At 46.2% G+C, this 14,891-nt stretch overlaps 1 protein-coding gene across 1 annotated transcript in view; it reads right to left on the bottom strand.

Annotated features, from left to right (window-relative positions):
* Window positions 1-14,891, bottom strand: part of LOC130130478 (adhesion G protein-coupled receptor L3-like) — a 257,830-nt gene that overhangs the window by 157,309 nt on the left and 85,630 nt on the right. Inside the window, exon 3 of the mRNA XM_056300187.1 lies at window positions 6,236-6,452. Within this exon, the coding sequence (XP_056156162.1) occupies window positions 6,236-6,452 (217 nt within the window). The remainder of the gene's footprint in view (window positions 1-6,235; window positions 6,453-14,891) is intronic.

Here is a 14,891-nt window from a genome sequence, read left to right as displayed (position 1 = left end):
ATGGCATCCCGGCCGAGATGAGGGGATTTGGACGAGGACGTGCAAAGGAACTGAAGGGGGATTCTTCAGCTAATCCTCCACTCTCCCTCAAATAAATATCTCATCAAATTGTTCATCTCTGAAACCAGGTCAAATGCCAAGGATAATGAGAACTGTGCCGGATGGGAAAGATAATCGCAGAGGGAGGAAGGATTCTCCATTCTTCCCTTTTTCCCCCCTCCCTTTATTTTGTTCCTCCGTTGTTCTTGTTCCTCCGTCATCATATGTTCAGCCTGAAATTGACAAAGTGAATGATGCCCTGGTGGCCATCCCCCCACTTGAAGATCATGAACCGACAAGTTGTCAATTGTCACTTGGTCAGCGGGTTCGAATTTCCATATATTTGGTTAATACTCAGATCTCACCTGGGTATTTTCAGGGGGGGGTTGTCAAACTAAAAGAGTGAGCGCTCATCATGAAACTTTTTTCCCTTCTTGTTTTAAGTCTGATAATGCATATGTCAAGATATTGCCGTTGAAATTTTCTCACCCCACTGGCAGATAATGATGCTTGTTTCAAAAAAAATGTAGTTGTTTCATGATTATATTACTTGTTATCAGGAATTTTCACTAAAAAAGAAAAGAAGTTTTAAAATCTTTTTTTTTGTTGGCATGAATGTCTTGTAACAAGTCCTCTTATTATTAACTATAAGAATCAGAACCAGAATCAGAATACTTTATTCGTCCCCGAGGGTAAATTGGGTAAATTGGGAACTATGCACATCTTCTTGAAACAAACAATAATACCTACCAATGGGGTAAGAAAATTTTACTAGCAATGTCTTAAAATACACATAAGACACTTATCCATCCATCCATTCTCCGAACCGCTTATCCTGGTCTCAGGGACGTGGGGATGCTGGAGCCTATCCCAGCAGTCATTGGGCTGCAGGCGGGGAGACACCCTGGACAGGCCGCCAGGCCATCACAGGGCCATAAGAGACTTAAAACAGGACAAAATACCTGATAAGCTTGTCTACTTTTGCAGTGTATTGTTTCTTTCAATTTTAAATGCTCCTCGAGAGTAGACAAAAAAAAAGCCACCCATCAGTTATTGAGCATTGAGTAGTAAGGGGGGGTGCGGGAGTTCAGAGAAAGCGTGATTGAGAAGGAAAAGATGAGCCAGGCAGAGAAAAGGAGAGATGGCAGGGGTAGAAAGAGGGTGAGGGAGGCTCAGTTTTGACCTGTTTTCTCCTTCAAGGGTCATGCACAAGCCTGACACAATGCTATCAGCTGTCCCTTAAGGTGCATGGAGAGGTCCACTGTGATGTGGGGTGATATATAGCTTTGATATAGCCTTGTAATTACTGTCCGTGAAGGCCACCATGCCGTGGGGCAAAGAAAAGGAGAACATAAAGAGGAAGGAGAGAGATACAGAGGCTCTGATGAGAAAAGAGGCACTAGTGCTTGATAGTAGTTGAGCCCCATTTTGAAGTGCCAAATCTCTCCTGTGCATTGTGGCAATGGGAACGGACACAAGGGGCATGTGTTGTGGAGAAGCCGGGCACTTCTGACTGTACACCGAATCAGTTAAGAGAAGCCGGAAAAAAAAAAGAAAAAAGAAAAAAATACACATAACAAGTTGTGGATGTGTATCATGCAAATGGTCGCAAATTACATCAAATTAGCTCCTCTGCAGGTTAATTGAATTACTGCATCGCTATGCGTACCATTCCGTTGACCCTCGGCACCACCCAAAGGTAATGTGTTTTCCAAGTGGTGGTGGATTTTACAGCTGTAATGGCCACAGCGCAAAGGGAGGAATAGGTAATGACAGAGAGCCATTCATTTCATCCTCACAGCAAGGTGGGAGACAGCCTTCATTTTGAGATGCATTACGGCACTCACCAGCTCGGCGGTATGCTATCACTCAGAAGCGGGGTGCTATTAGATCTCACTTAAAAGTCTGTAATGGAATCAAACACCTTGCCAAAGGATCCTAGCACACACCTCACAGCCTTTTTTTTTTTACCTACCCATAAGTGGCCTAAATTGGAAAGGGTAGAGCCTGGGTTTCATTGTTGAATATAATGGACATTCTTAGTGGCTGGTGGGCAGGGATACTGTGAGTGTGTGTGTGTGTGTGGGGGGGGGGGTGACTAAATGTGCACTGACAGCTTGTGAGGGCTGGTGACATCGTTGGGCATTTGCTGGTGATGGATGATAGCCTGTGGTGCACAGACTCAGCCAGCAGCAGTAGCAGCAGCAGCAGCAGCAACATGGCTCATCTTATGATGGGATGTGAATGCCAACTACCAAGCACGCCACTCCCCAAGTCAAGATTATCTGTAAAGCCCAAAATCACAAGGTAGTCCCGAAGGGCTTTACAATCAGCGCACTATACGACACCCCCCTATCCTAAGACTTAACTGCTGCCAGCAGGACAGACAGGTAAGTGTGCATGGGCTGGGGAAAAAAAAGGGGGCAAAAAGTTCCCTCCGAGGAAGAAATTTCCATGATCAGGCCTGGGGAGAGAGCGGTTGTAAGCACTGACCAGACAAAGCAGGACAATCCTGGAATATCAGATATTACATGAGTTTGGGTACAGTCCGGAGACTGCGCATCGGCTGCTGGTGACATCAGCTCATTAGAAATGATAACCTTGAGAATAGCAGACGGAGGACGGATCAGAGGATGAAGCGCATGAGAGCCGCAAGGGTTTGTTGATCCGAGATTGAGAGAAGGAAAACAAAATAAGTATGAAACGTATCGAATGCATTATAGAGCAAATGACCCGGCTGGGTGTCCAGGGTAATTTGTGAAAACAGTAGAGCAACGTAGAAATGCAAGGGGCTCAGAGGACTGGCCAAACCGAGCATCATTTACAGTCTATACTCTTGTTTTGACATCCACCTACATCACATGCATGTGCAAACCAAATACACCGAGTGCTTTTTCCCTGTTGTTTTTTTTTTCCTTCCACGGACAACCTTGGTATTATCAGGCATCTTTGAAGACTTTCTGTTTTCTGAGTGGATGTTTTGTTTTGTACTCGTCTCTCGTCCCCCCCACCCCTTGTTTTTTACGCTAATGAGCTTAGCCGGCGGGCTCCTAGCAACAGCTGTGACAGCTCGGCGCTGTAACAGTTGGGGGCGGGCTCATTTGTTGTGCTAACCCTCGCCATCTAAATAGTTGCTGCATCGCCAAAGCCACAAATATCACTGAATCCCCTCGCCCCACTGCCTCTCTGTCATCCCCGCCGCCGACCCAACCCATCGCTACGTGCCACCCGCACCTTTCATCCGCTCGCCAACTTCTACCTCCCGACACAAAGTGTGCTGGCTCCGAACCGGGTTGTCATTTGCCTTTTTAGCATCGTTGCTTCACCAGCAGGACGCTGAAAAGAATATGCTATTCCCAACTACCTCCGTGAGTTTTGTGCTCCTGACGGTAGCGGAACTGGAGCTGTTGATTCATTCCTGCCGGGATTTCCAGTCCGAGCGGGCGACGGGAGAATAAGGGAAGCTATGGGGAGGATCAATTATCTGACAAATGTTTTGAACTACCCCACCCCACCCCACCCCACTCCCCCATAACAGCTGCTTTTCACATGACTGATTATCTCAACTCTGGGGTACTGCACATTTGAAAACTGAGGGAAGTAGTCAAATAAGGCTTACAGGCCTACTTGTACCCTCCAAAAGGTACATATCACGTCGAAGTTTAGGTTGGGAAGTGATGAGAGTATGCCAACGTAGAGCGGCAGTAAGTGTGTTTCCAGTGAGAGCTCAAGGGTGTTTTGACCTCACAGAGATGAGTAACGGTGCTGAACAACGATATCCCGGAGAGGAGTTTTCCTTGTGCTCTAAGTGCCGTAATAAGTCAACAAAAGAGCAATGATGGGACTCGGCATATATTCACTCTGCATCAGCCATGAGCACTGTGCATTTTTCTTGAATAAAGTACACTTGGTTAAATCCTCGATACTTGTTTATATATTGACTTAATGTTAGCAATCAATTACCAGGACTTCTAAATCAAGGCTTAAGAGCAGTAAGACTACAATCTGTCTGCCCTGACAAATAGTCCGCCGCGCCCCGGTTTCTGGAGAACATAGCCATAACTCTGTACAAAACACTTGTATCTGACAGCATAGCTCACCTTGTAAATATTTATCAAGACAAATAAGAAATAATGTGTTCAAAAATATCCTAAATTAACATCGATTTCTGTCGCGGCAAATTAATGGCTGGTATAAATCTAAAAGCGGGCACTGTATGGTTTACGTTCCACAGTTCGATGGCATTCTCAAACTGTTCCAGATTCTGGTTTTGAAATTGACACATACCAACCAAAGGGATTTTTTTAATCGACATTCCCAAAACCCTGGTGAATTATTAAAATCTCTCCTTTTCCAATAGTCAAATTCTACACAATCGAGTCTTAGTGTCTTTGCCTGCTTGAACTAGATGTTGTGTTGTATCATGAGTTTCATCATGTTTCATGTGGGCAACCTATAACTCTTGCTTGGCTTATAAAACAGGTTCTCATGCCAAACATGTTGTGTATACCAGAATATGAAAACTAAAAAGCATGTTTCACAAAGCCATTTAGTGACTACACACTCGTAGTGCTTCTGAAGCAAGAGAGATCAATAAAACAAGAGGCCTCTGACATATTAGTGGTGGGAAAAGCCAAGGAGACAGTCAGGCATCACCGTATTAAGAAAAAAAGTTTCATTTTATTTCACCTAACTGATTTCACATTTTGTACTACGGCATAATCTATCGACTTGAGATATGGCCATTATTCTGGTCATTTTCCAATTACAATCAAAGTAGTCATTCTGCTGATTGAATTGTTTGCTTGTTTTTGAAATAGCATGGAACACACTGGCATTCAGCTTTTCTTTATCACAGGAGATATCCATCCATCCATCCATTATCCAAATCGCTTCATCCTGCTCTCAGGGTCACGGGGATGCTGGAGCCTATCCAGCAGTCATTAGGCAGCAGGCCTACACACACACACACACACACACACACACACACACACACACACACACACACACACACACACCTAGGGACAATTTCAGTACGGCAGATTCACCTGACCTACATGTCTTTGGACTGTGGGAGGAAACCGGAGCACCCGGAGGAAACTCACACAGATACGGGGAGAACATGCAAACTCCACACAGAGGACGACCTGGGATGACCCCCCAAGGTTGGAATACCCCAGGGCTCAAACCCAGGACCTTCTTGCTGTGAGGTGACTGCACTACCCACTGCGCCATCATGCTGCATGCTGCCCTATATATATATATATATATCCTTCAAAATAAGAACATATTAAACAGAGCAAAAGACAACAGGATGTTTTGATTAAGTGGGCAGAGACAGATATTAGATAGTCTAGAAGTTACAACACTGCAACATTTAATAATCGACATACTACGTGATCAGAGGATTTCATCCAACCGTCAGTAAAATTACAGTATAGGTGGACTGGAACTATCGAAAACATCTTTAAATTTTCAAAAATGGGGGGTGTCCAGGTGGCGTGGCGGTCTATTCCGTTGCCTACCAACACGGGGATCGCCGGTTCGAATCCCCGTGTTGCCTCCAACTTGGTCAGGCATCCCAACAAACACAGTTGGCCGTGTCTGCGGTTGGGAAGCCGGATTTGGGTATGTGTCCTGGTTGCTGCACTAGCGCCTCCTCTGGTCGGTCGGTCGGTCGGGGCGCCTGTTCGGGGAAGGGCAACTAGAGGAGTGAGGAGTGGGGAGTGGGGAGTGGGGGGGATAGCGTGATCCTCCCACGTGCTATGGCCCTCCCATGTGCTATGACCCCTGGTGAAACTCCTCACTGTCAGGTGAAAAGAAGCGGCTGGCGACTCCACATGTATCGAAGGAGAACATGTGGTAGTCTGCAGCCCTCCCCGGATCGGCAGAGGGGGTGGAGCAGCGACCGGGACGGCTCGGAAGAGCGGGGTGATTGACCGGGTGCAATTGGGGAGAAAAAGGGGGATTAAAAATTTATTTTTTTTAAATGAATAAATAGATGAATTAAAACCACAGGCATTTAACAAAACCTCATCTTTGCATGCTGAATGACACTGGAAATAGCTCATTATTATTATTATTATTATCAACATCTTTTTTAGTGGACTGAATATCCCATGTAATGACGTTGTGCAAGAGGACTGAAGGGTTTTTGATTCATGCCACATTGTCTACAACCTCAGAAAGCACCTACCTTTGAGACATGATCTTGTACGCGTCCGGCAGGTAGCAACGTGTGTTTTCCATCTGTGCCGGGTCGGCGTCGCAGATCTTGTCGTCCGTGCGGCCGTAGTTGGCGCTCTCGATCATGATGACGTCAGTTCCCGGGCAGCGCAGCTCGATGGGGTAACTCTCACATGACAGCTCCCTCCTCACCACTGCCATGGGTATCGGGGCTCGACTGAAGGCTGCTGGAAAATATGGAAGAAAAAAAAAGTTCTTTTTAATCTGCCAGCCTAAGGGCTTTGTCATTTCAACATAAAGACCATTTTGGTGGCAGCAGTGGTCTGTTTTTTTTTTTTTAAGTTAGGTCTTATTTTAGCAGTTAGTGCCAACATGTATATCGATTACAATATCATTCTACTCAGTGGTTTTGTTATGAAGATTTTGGACATGGGACCACTGCTGGACAGATTTACAACAGTGTCTTGTAGGGCAACTGAACATGAGCCTTAAACCTATCCAACAACAACAACAACCCCTAATAATCCAGTTAGATTAAGTGCATGACTTTCTGTTATCTATGACTTCTCAGTTGCACTGGTCGGGTAGTTTATCGATGGCTACTACTTCCTACTACAGTAAGTATAGGCTAGTCATTCCTGCAAGGAAGTAGATCCAGGAAGTAGATCGGCAATGCAATCAGCCATTGATAATACTGGACATTTTGTGTAATAACTCAACTTTCACTGTTGTCTTCACTTCCAAACACATGGTTTGGATAACCAGGTTAAACTGGAATTGTTACAACATGTCTGTTACTCGTGTTCGGTTGTCCCGTAAGACAGCGTTGTTAAGCTGTGTCAAGCGGTGGTCCCGTATCCAACATCTCCCAAAATGAAGCCAGTGTGTGAAATGATACCATAACCCATACGCATCAGAGCAAAAACTAACTATGAATGTAACACCCGGGTTGTTTGAAGAAAAAAGAAGAAGACAGAGTTATTCTAAAGTAGGAAAGAAAGCTTTTGTTTGCAATGACCGCAGGTTTGAATCCCTGTAATGGTTAGAACAATGTAGTCAGGGGCGTCTGGGTAGCATAGCGGTCTAATCCATTGCCTACCAACATGGGGATCGCCGGTTCGAATCCCTGTGCTATCTCCGGCTTGGTCGGGTGTCCCTACAGACACAATCGGCCGTGTCTGTGGGTGGGAAGTCGGATGTGGGTATGTGCCCTGGTCGCTGCACTAGCGCCTCCTCTGGTCGGTCGGGGCGCCTAATGAGGGGGGTGAGGGGAACTGGGGGGAATAGCGTGATCCTCCCATGTGCTATGACCCCTGGTGAAACTCCTCACTGTCACGTGAAAAGACTCCACATGTATCGGAGGAGGCATGTGGTAGTCTGCAGCCCTCCCTGGATCGGCAGAGGGGGTGGAGCAGCGACCGGGACGGCTCGGAAGTGTGAGATAATTGGCTGGATACAATTGGGGAGAAAGGGGGGGTAAAATTTTAAAAATGTAGTCAGGGGAAATGTACGAGTCGCGCTGTAATCTCCTTCAGTAACTACCACTGAGGTGTCCTTCAACACGGCACTTTACCCCCGCTCCCTCCCACCGAACATCTACGCTGCCAAGAGCAAAAGACTCTGGCAATATTGGGCGGCTCCCAGTTGGACGATGCATTTAACTGTGTGAAGTGAACAGAGGATATTAAGCCGTGTTGCCGGGGAAGAAGAAGAAAAAAAACTATGTTCATTTGAATTCCCTGAGATAAATAAAGGCTAAAAAACACTTAAGAGGCCCCTGGTAAGGTCTCGGTATGAGGGCTGGCTGAGTATTGAATATAAATCAGTTCCCTCCTACAGGAAAACACAGGGACAGATGGGCGAACATGGAGAAGGGTGTTTGAATCAAAAGGTCCGGCACAGAAGCCCATGTAGGAATGTGGTCTGCCCGGGACATAGGGTGTGGGCAGACAAGACATTTACTGGTTAGAGTGGGAGGATGAGTGACAAGCACACAGGACAGGACCTGGATAGGTTGGAGAGAGAGAGAGAAAAAGAGAGAGGGGGGGGGGGGGAGAGCAAGAGAGAGAGTGAGAGTGAGAGAGGGAGAATGAGAGAAAGAGAGATAAAGAGAGAGAGCGAAAGAGAAAGAGAGCAAGAGAGTGAGCGATAAAGCGAGTGAGCGAGACAGAAAGAGAGACAGACAGTGAGAGAGAGAAAGAGAGCAAGAGAGTGAGCGATAGAGAAAGAGACAGAGAGGGAGAGCGATAGAGAAAGAGATAGACAGCGAGCGAGTGAGAGAAAGAGAGAGAGCAAGAGCAAGAAAGTGACAGAGCAAGAGAGCAAGAGAGTGAGCAAGAGAGAGAGAAAATGAGAGAGCGAGACAGCAAGAGAGAGAGTGAGAGAGAGCGAAAGAGAGAGAGCCAGAGAGAGATGGACGCGGTCAGAAGTCGAAAAACAGGGTGCTCCCTGTTGCCTGTGAAAGATTAAAAACACGCAGCAGACAGAGAAACAGAGTCAAAGGGAAAATGTGTCGGGACTCGAGTCCTTCAAACTTCCCCGCGGACCCGCATTCATAACTCATACTCATCATCACCGCTCGTTGTCATTTATGGAATGAGGTACTTTAGTTCTGTAGATATGCTTCACAAAGACACAAGGGCAGGGTGCAGAGGGATCAGAGGGGTCAGAGGGTCCCTCACAGCCTCAAGTCAGAGCAGGCCGTGTATTTGCTAAAACTCTCAACTCTCTTTTTTGCTTTCAGGCCAAATGGTCGGAGACAGGGAGCAGGGAGCCAGTCCGGAGGTTTCTGTTTTCCCTCTTCTTGTCACCGATCCATTTAAACAAACACACACACACACACACACATACACACACACACGTCGAGGTGCACCGGAGGAGTTGTGTGTTTAGGGTGGAATGAAAAATGAATGGGCGATGTAAACGTTGTTCTGAGTGGCTGGGGCAGTTATAGATTTTCATAAACACCCTTTCAGAGGCGTGTCAGCACTGCAGGAGCTGCGCCTGAACAATGTGCCCCACACGCATTAATCACACAGGACGGACGGACCGGTACGGAGAGTGTGGGCCCCGTGCGTGTGTGTGCAGACTTGCTAAATCTGTATTTATGTGTGCGTGTGTGTGTGGTGGGGTACACATGGGGTTTCTATGCATTTCATCCAATGTACTGTGTAGTAAAGAGGACCCCCCCCCCGCTACAGGCTTTTTTTTTTCAGTCCATTTCAATACCGAAGTATTTCTCACCTCCGACTAAAAAAAAAAGAAAGAAAGAAAGAAAAGAAAAGAAAAAAAGAAAAGAAAATCAAAAATCAAAGGGAATACATAACACGACGCAGTGAAGTGAAAAAACAAGATAAGCTCCTCGGCATCATGTCGTCTCATTTTGTCTCATAAATCATTTAAACGGCAACGTCGAGCCGTGTACTTGCCACCGAAACATCACAGACTGTGCAATAATTACCCCGGGTTTAGAGCTGAAAGATATCAATTATCTGCCCTTCAATGGGAAAGTTTGATTCCTCCTCTGAACACCGCCGGCCCGGATCGTACCGAGCGTCTTTTAAAGCGAGGGGGGCAGAGAGGAGAGGAGAGGAGCGACCCGGGCTTGACAGGTACGCGGGTGCACTCAGATAAACGACAAATGCGCTCATGCTCACAATGAAAAACACAAAAAAAGAAAAAAGAAAAAAAAAGGGAATAAGGTTTCCACAATAATGATCCCCCCTCCCCCCCGTGTGCACTTGTAAGTTAGTTTGGGAGTTATCGTGCATCCGACGTGCAGAAACGAAGAAAGGAGTGCAGAAGAAAGAAAGAAAGAGCGGGGGTGTTAAAAACAACACAAAAACTGTTTTTAATGATTTCCATGACACCATCTTAAAAGCTGATTATTTTAAGCACTAAGGAACGCTGGGGTAACATACCCCACGAATAACTACGAATAATCCATCACCACCTGGTAACCCTGTAAGGGCAAGGGCTCGATTCAAGTCAACCTCCTCCGAGAGAAGCATGGAAAAAAAAAAACTACGGGCGAGTCGGGGGCCAAACATCTCCGAGCCGGGGGCACCGACAATCCCCTAATGTGAGCGAGCGACTGCATGCCAGCTATGTCTTGGATTACCGGGCTGGTCAACAACTGTGGTGTAATTACATTTGTGCCCAGAGGCGGTGATTGATAGGGCTCATATTCCTCGGGCGCCGGGGGCCAGCATCCGGGCCCGCGGGCAGGAAGCCGGGGGGGCCGACGTATCACTGTCCGCCTACCCACATCATTGACGGAGCTATCGGAAATCGAAACAGGGTCTTATTGGAAGTCCGTCCTGTTACCTAAGCTCCTACGTTCTGCTCACTTTTCTCTGTTGCCTTTTGCTAGCTAACACTGTATGGAGGCATTTGTATGGAGTGTATGTATATTTTTTTCCTTCTCACCAGCTTCCCCCCGGATAATTCTCTTGACAACCGTACTGCTGAATATGGGGGGTTGGGGTAAAGCAAATTCGCCTGGTGAAACTATAGCAATCAGACTAGATTATTCCAGCACTTTTTTGGGGGGGGGTCCCCCCTTTTTCTCCCCAATTGCATCTGGCCAATTACCGCAATCTTCCAAGCTGTACTACTGGTCACTGCTCCAACCCCTCTGCCGATCCGTGGAGGGCTGCAGACTACCACATGCCTCCTCCGATACATGTGGAATCGCCAGACGCTTCTTTTCACCTGACAGCAAGGCGTTTCACCAGGGGGACGTAGCGTGTGGGAGGATCACGCTACCCCCCCCCACGTTCCCCCTTCCTCCCGCACAGGCACCCCGACCAACCAGAGGAGGCGCTAGTGCAGCGACCTGGACACACACACACACATCCGGCTTCCCACCCGCAGACACGGCCGATTGTGTTTGTAGAGACGCCTGACCAAGCCAGAGGTAACACGGGGATTGGAACCCGCGAGCCCCATGCTGGTAGGCAACGGAACAGACCGCTACGCCACCCGGACGCCCATCCAGCACTTTTATACCTCAACACAATGGGTTTAATCGCTAGACTTACGGGCAGACAAACCCAACAGAATTCACAAACAGGAATTTTTAAACAATGCAATTACTGACCGAAAAAGTGCAGCGACAAGCACATTTGCTCTAAAAACAACAGCCACTCAAAGGAGACCTGCTATACAACGGACAAGAGAAGCTCTGATTGCTGCCCTGTCAGTGGAGATTTTCTTAAAGCCGCTGCGAGGAGTTTTCCACCGATTATCAGTCTCCGTTTAATTCCGGTGCCCCCACATGACCTAGATAATCAAATGAGACCATCAGCAAGGAGATTAGACATTTAATGAAGACTATATAATGATTTCAAATGCTCGTCTCTGGGTCAGCTTCCCCAACAAAATCTGACCAAACAATTTGCCACACAGACGGGATGCAGAGCCGCAAATTCAGACAAATCACCTCGTCGCTGTACGTCTCACTGCTATTATCTCTTGCTCGTCTCTTCAAAACAAACGCTCCTGCTACCAGTCTAGGGAGCGTAGATCTCGGTGACAAGAGGCAAGCCCTGCACGAACCGATGCCGTTCTTCCACGAAACACTGCCGCTTTTATCCAGAGAGGCTGCCAAAATCGAGAAAAATCCAAAACGTTGCAGCAAATTTCCCCAAATTTCCCAGCATCTCCTGGTAAGAAAGGATTAAATTTGCTGGTGTCAATAGAGGAGAGGGACAGGAAAGCGTGTTCAGGCCCTGTGGGTTACTAACAGAGACCCCCCCCTTTTTTTTTAAGCTACTGACAACTTAAATACAGACAGGGGAGACTGACAATGACGTTCAAAAGTCCTCGTTAATGACAAAGCAGGGGCCTTGGGGTGCACACGTTTTACTTTGCCCAAGAAAGAGAGGTGTGCTGTCAGGTCAAACGCCCTACATATCATGATTACTGAGTCTATCTAAATGAGCCGCCGTCACTTGGCTAAAATGGCTGCCGGGGACACACAAGAGAGCTCTCTCTCGCTCCCTCTCTCTCAAAAAGAAAAAGTTATTTAGTACATCTACAGTCTCCCACTGAAGAGAGTGAGATGAGATGCAGTGGATAATTTCCCAGTAAACATGTTCTCTCCACTTGTGCCACCAGCGAATCTGGAAAGGTGCCAAATAAGACCCCAGCAAAAGGGGGGGGGATCTGGGCTAATAACATGAAGAGATCACATATTTCACTCCGTGGAGCCAGGCTCATTTCCAGCGGTAGAAACACAAACCGAAAACTGAAGGGGCCCTTGAAAAGAGCCCCGATTGAATTGAACTAATGAGAGAAATGGAGATGGAAGAGGGAAGGAGACGAGCGGGACAGAGCGCTGATTCAACAAATCAAACGTCTCTTCCTCTACCCAGTGTCGCCGGATGGGTCCGGCCCACATTGCCAGTGATTAATTAGCGCATGAATCTAGATGTCGTTATTTCATTAGAGCAATGGGAGACCGCCACACCCGCTCCCGACTTTGCAGGGAATGAGATTTGTTGAAAATGTTGGCATAAAAAAAAATAAAAGCCAACACTGTGGCTACTCTGCAGGGAGAGGGCAGAAAACAACGCTGAACGGTTCCTGTGAAAAGCATGGCATTTTCAATAATGCATGACCGATTATTTATCTTGAAGTGAGAAACAATTCAAGCAAATTGCTCTCCCAAGTAAATTACGTTTACATATGGCCTGAGGCAACGGAAATCTCAAAGGCCTTCAGACTCAATACAAAATTATCCAGGAATTGAACTGTCGGGGGCCTCCGAAGCATTTCCAAGAACGGTATCAATAGAACAATGTTTGTACTCTGTTAAGGGCAATAACTGGTAGAAATAGGTACAATCCCAATTATTAACATACAGCTTTCCAACGACTTCCCCAAAAAGCCAAGATGCTTCACAGTTTAATCTGGAAATAGGAAATAGAGACGAAACGAGACAAACTCTTCTTGCTGCTGAATGACGTTTATAATGGCATGCCGAGGACGACGCCATTGATCAGCCTTAAGCACTTTGGCATTGACAAACATTTCAAATACTCTTGATGGCTTTTTGACACTTTGACCAATGATGCCGCTATGTGCAAGTAGCATTAGTTACTGTGACAGCGCCCAGAAATCCGTTCACCTCGCCATATGAACAAGCCATTTCTTTTGTTTCTACTCGCCTCCGTGGACAACCATCGGGACATGTCAGCTGGTAACACACCAGATGCTCCCAAAACCCAGCAGCAAAGGGACGCTGGTGTGCCACTTCACTGGGTGGTGAAAAATGTGACATGAGCTCCTCAACATGTCTCGGACAAGATATCCCAGCATGCTTGGAGGGAAATTAGATGTTCGGTGTCAACAAATTATTCCAAAGTGTGCGGGGCGGGGGGGCCGAGGGGGCAGATACCCTGCTAAGATGCTTGATCAAAACCGCTGAAAAATTGAATTTTACTAGATGACTCTCTTCAAAAACATAAACATCCAGCTGGTCTTGCTCATGTGGAAGAAAGGCAGGTTGGAAGCAGGCCGACGGCAAAACCAACAACACTGTGTTTACAGTTGCATTGTAGGGTGATCAGATGCAACCAGTCCTAATGCAGGAACAACAGTCGGATGTTGCAGGACAATGTCCCGGCTTTATCGGTTATGCAAAAAAAAATATAGAAATTGATATGATGCACATCAGGCTTGATAACACATTTAATCACAAATGCAGCTACACCCTTACTCACCATCAGCCGACGACAATAGATAATACGCTTGAATAAAAGATTAGAAAATAATTTGCTGATCCGGTAACTGGCGACAATGTGCCTTGTGTTTATTGACTGGCAAGTGCGTCAACCTAAGACCAATCCAACGCCACGATATGAAAAAGCGGAGACGTCTAAGCAAAGAATGCCAGAAATTACTATGGATGAGTAATCAAAACTGATTGCTAAATCTTTAAAATATATATATATATATATATATATATATATATATATATATATATATATATATATAAATCCAGTCAAGTACACCATAAAGTGAGACAAGGTCATCCTAAATAATAGCAAAATATAAATACCTTGCACTATTAAAGGCTATTAAACTGGTTGCAGTAGTGATGGGAGGAAAATAAGCAGATAATCTATGAAGCGAAATAGTTGTGGCAGACAGCAACATGTATGCCTTTGCAAGTGTAAAACAAGTGACTTGTCATCAGCGAATAAAGCCTTGATTCATGTACTCAGAACATGGGGGGTGAAGTGACTTTCCAAGCGACAAGCACTTTTATTTAATTAATCACTTCTTCAATTCATTGCGAGCAGAGCCGCGGCGAGAGGAGGGAGGAAGTGGGAAGCGAGTCTACCATAAAGGTCTTGTGTTAAAAACCTTTCTGGTGTGTAAGTTCCAATTCCACTCGCACTAAGCGAAACCTCAGCGGTTCTCGCCTTACCTCGGTTCAAGCACTTAAACATTGCCATTGAGAAGGGCTGAATTGAGTCTAATTTCCAGAATTTACAAGATTACAATTTAATTCAGACCTCATAGGCGCTTTCGCTGTTTCTAAAACCGTTTGCCGGTATTACACTCAATTATTACTCTGCTATTTTTTCTATAACCCTGAACTTCAGCATATGATTGTAATTTCTCCTTTCCTTCCTGTGTGTGTGAAGAGACATGTG

The sequence above is a fragment of the Lampris incognitus genome, chromosome 20 (genome assembly GCF_029633865.1).
Source record: "Lampris incognitus isolate fLamInc1 chromosome 20, fLamInc1.hap2, whole genome shotgun sequence".
Classification (NCBI taxonomy): Eukaryota; Metazoa; Chordata; class Actinopteri; order Lampriformes; family Lampridae; genus Lampris; species Lampris incognitus.
This window is presented reverse-complemented; position numbering and strand designations above follow the sequence as displayed.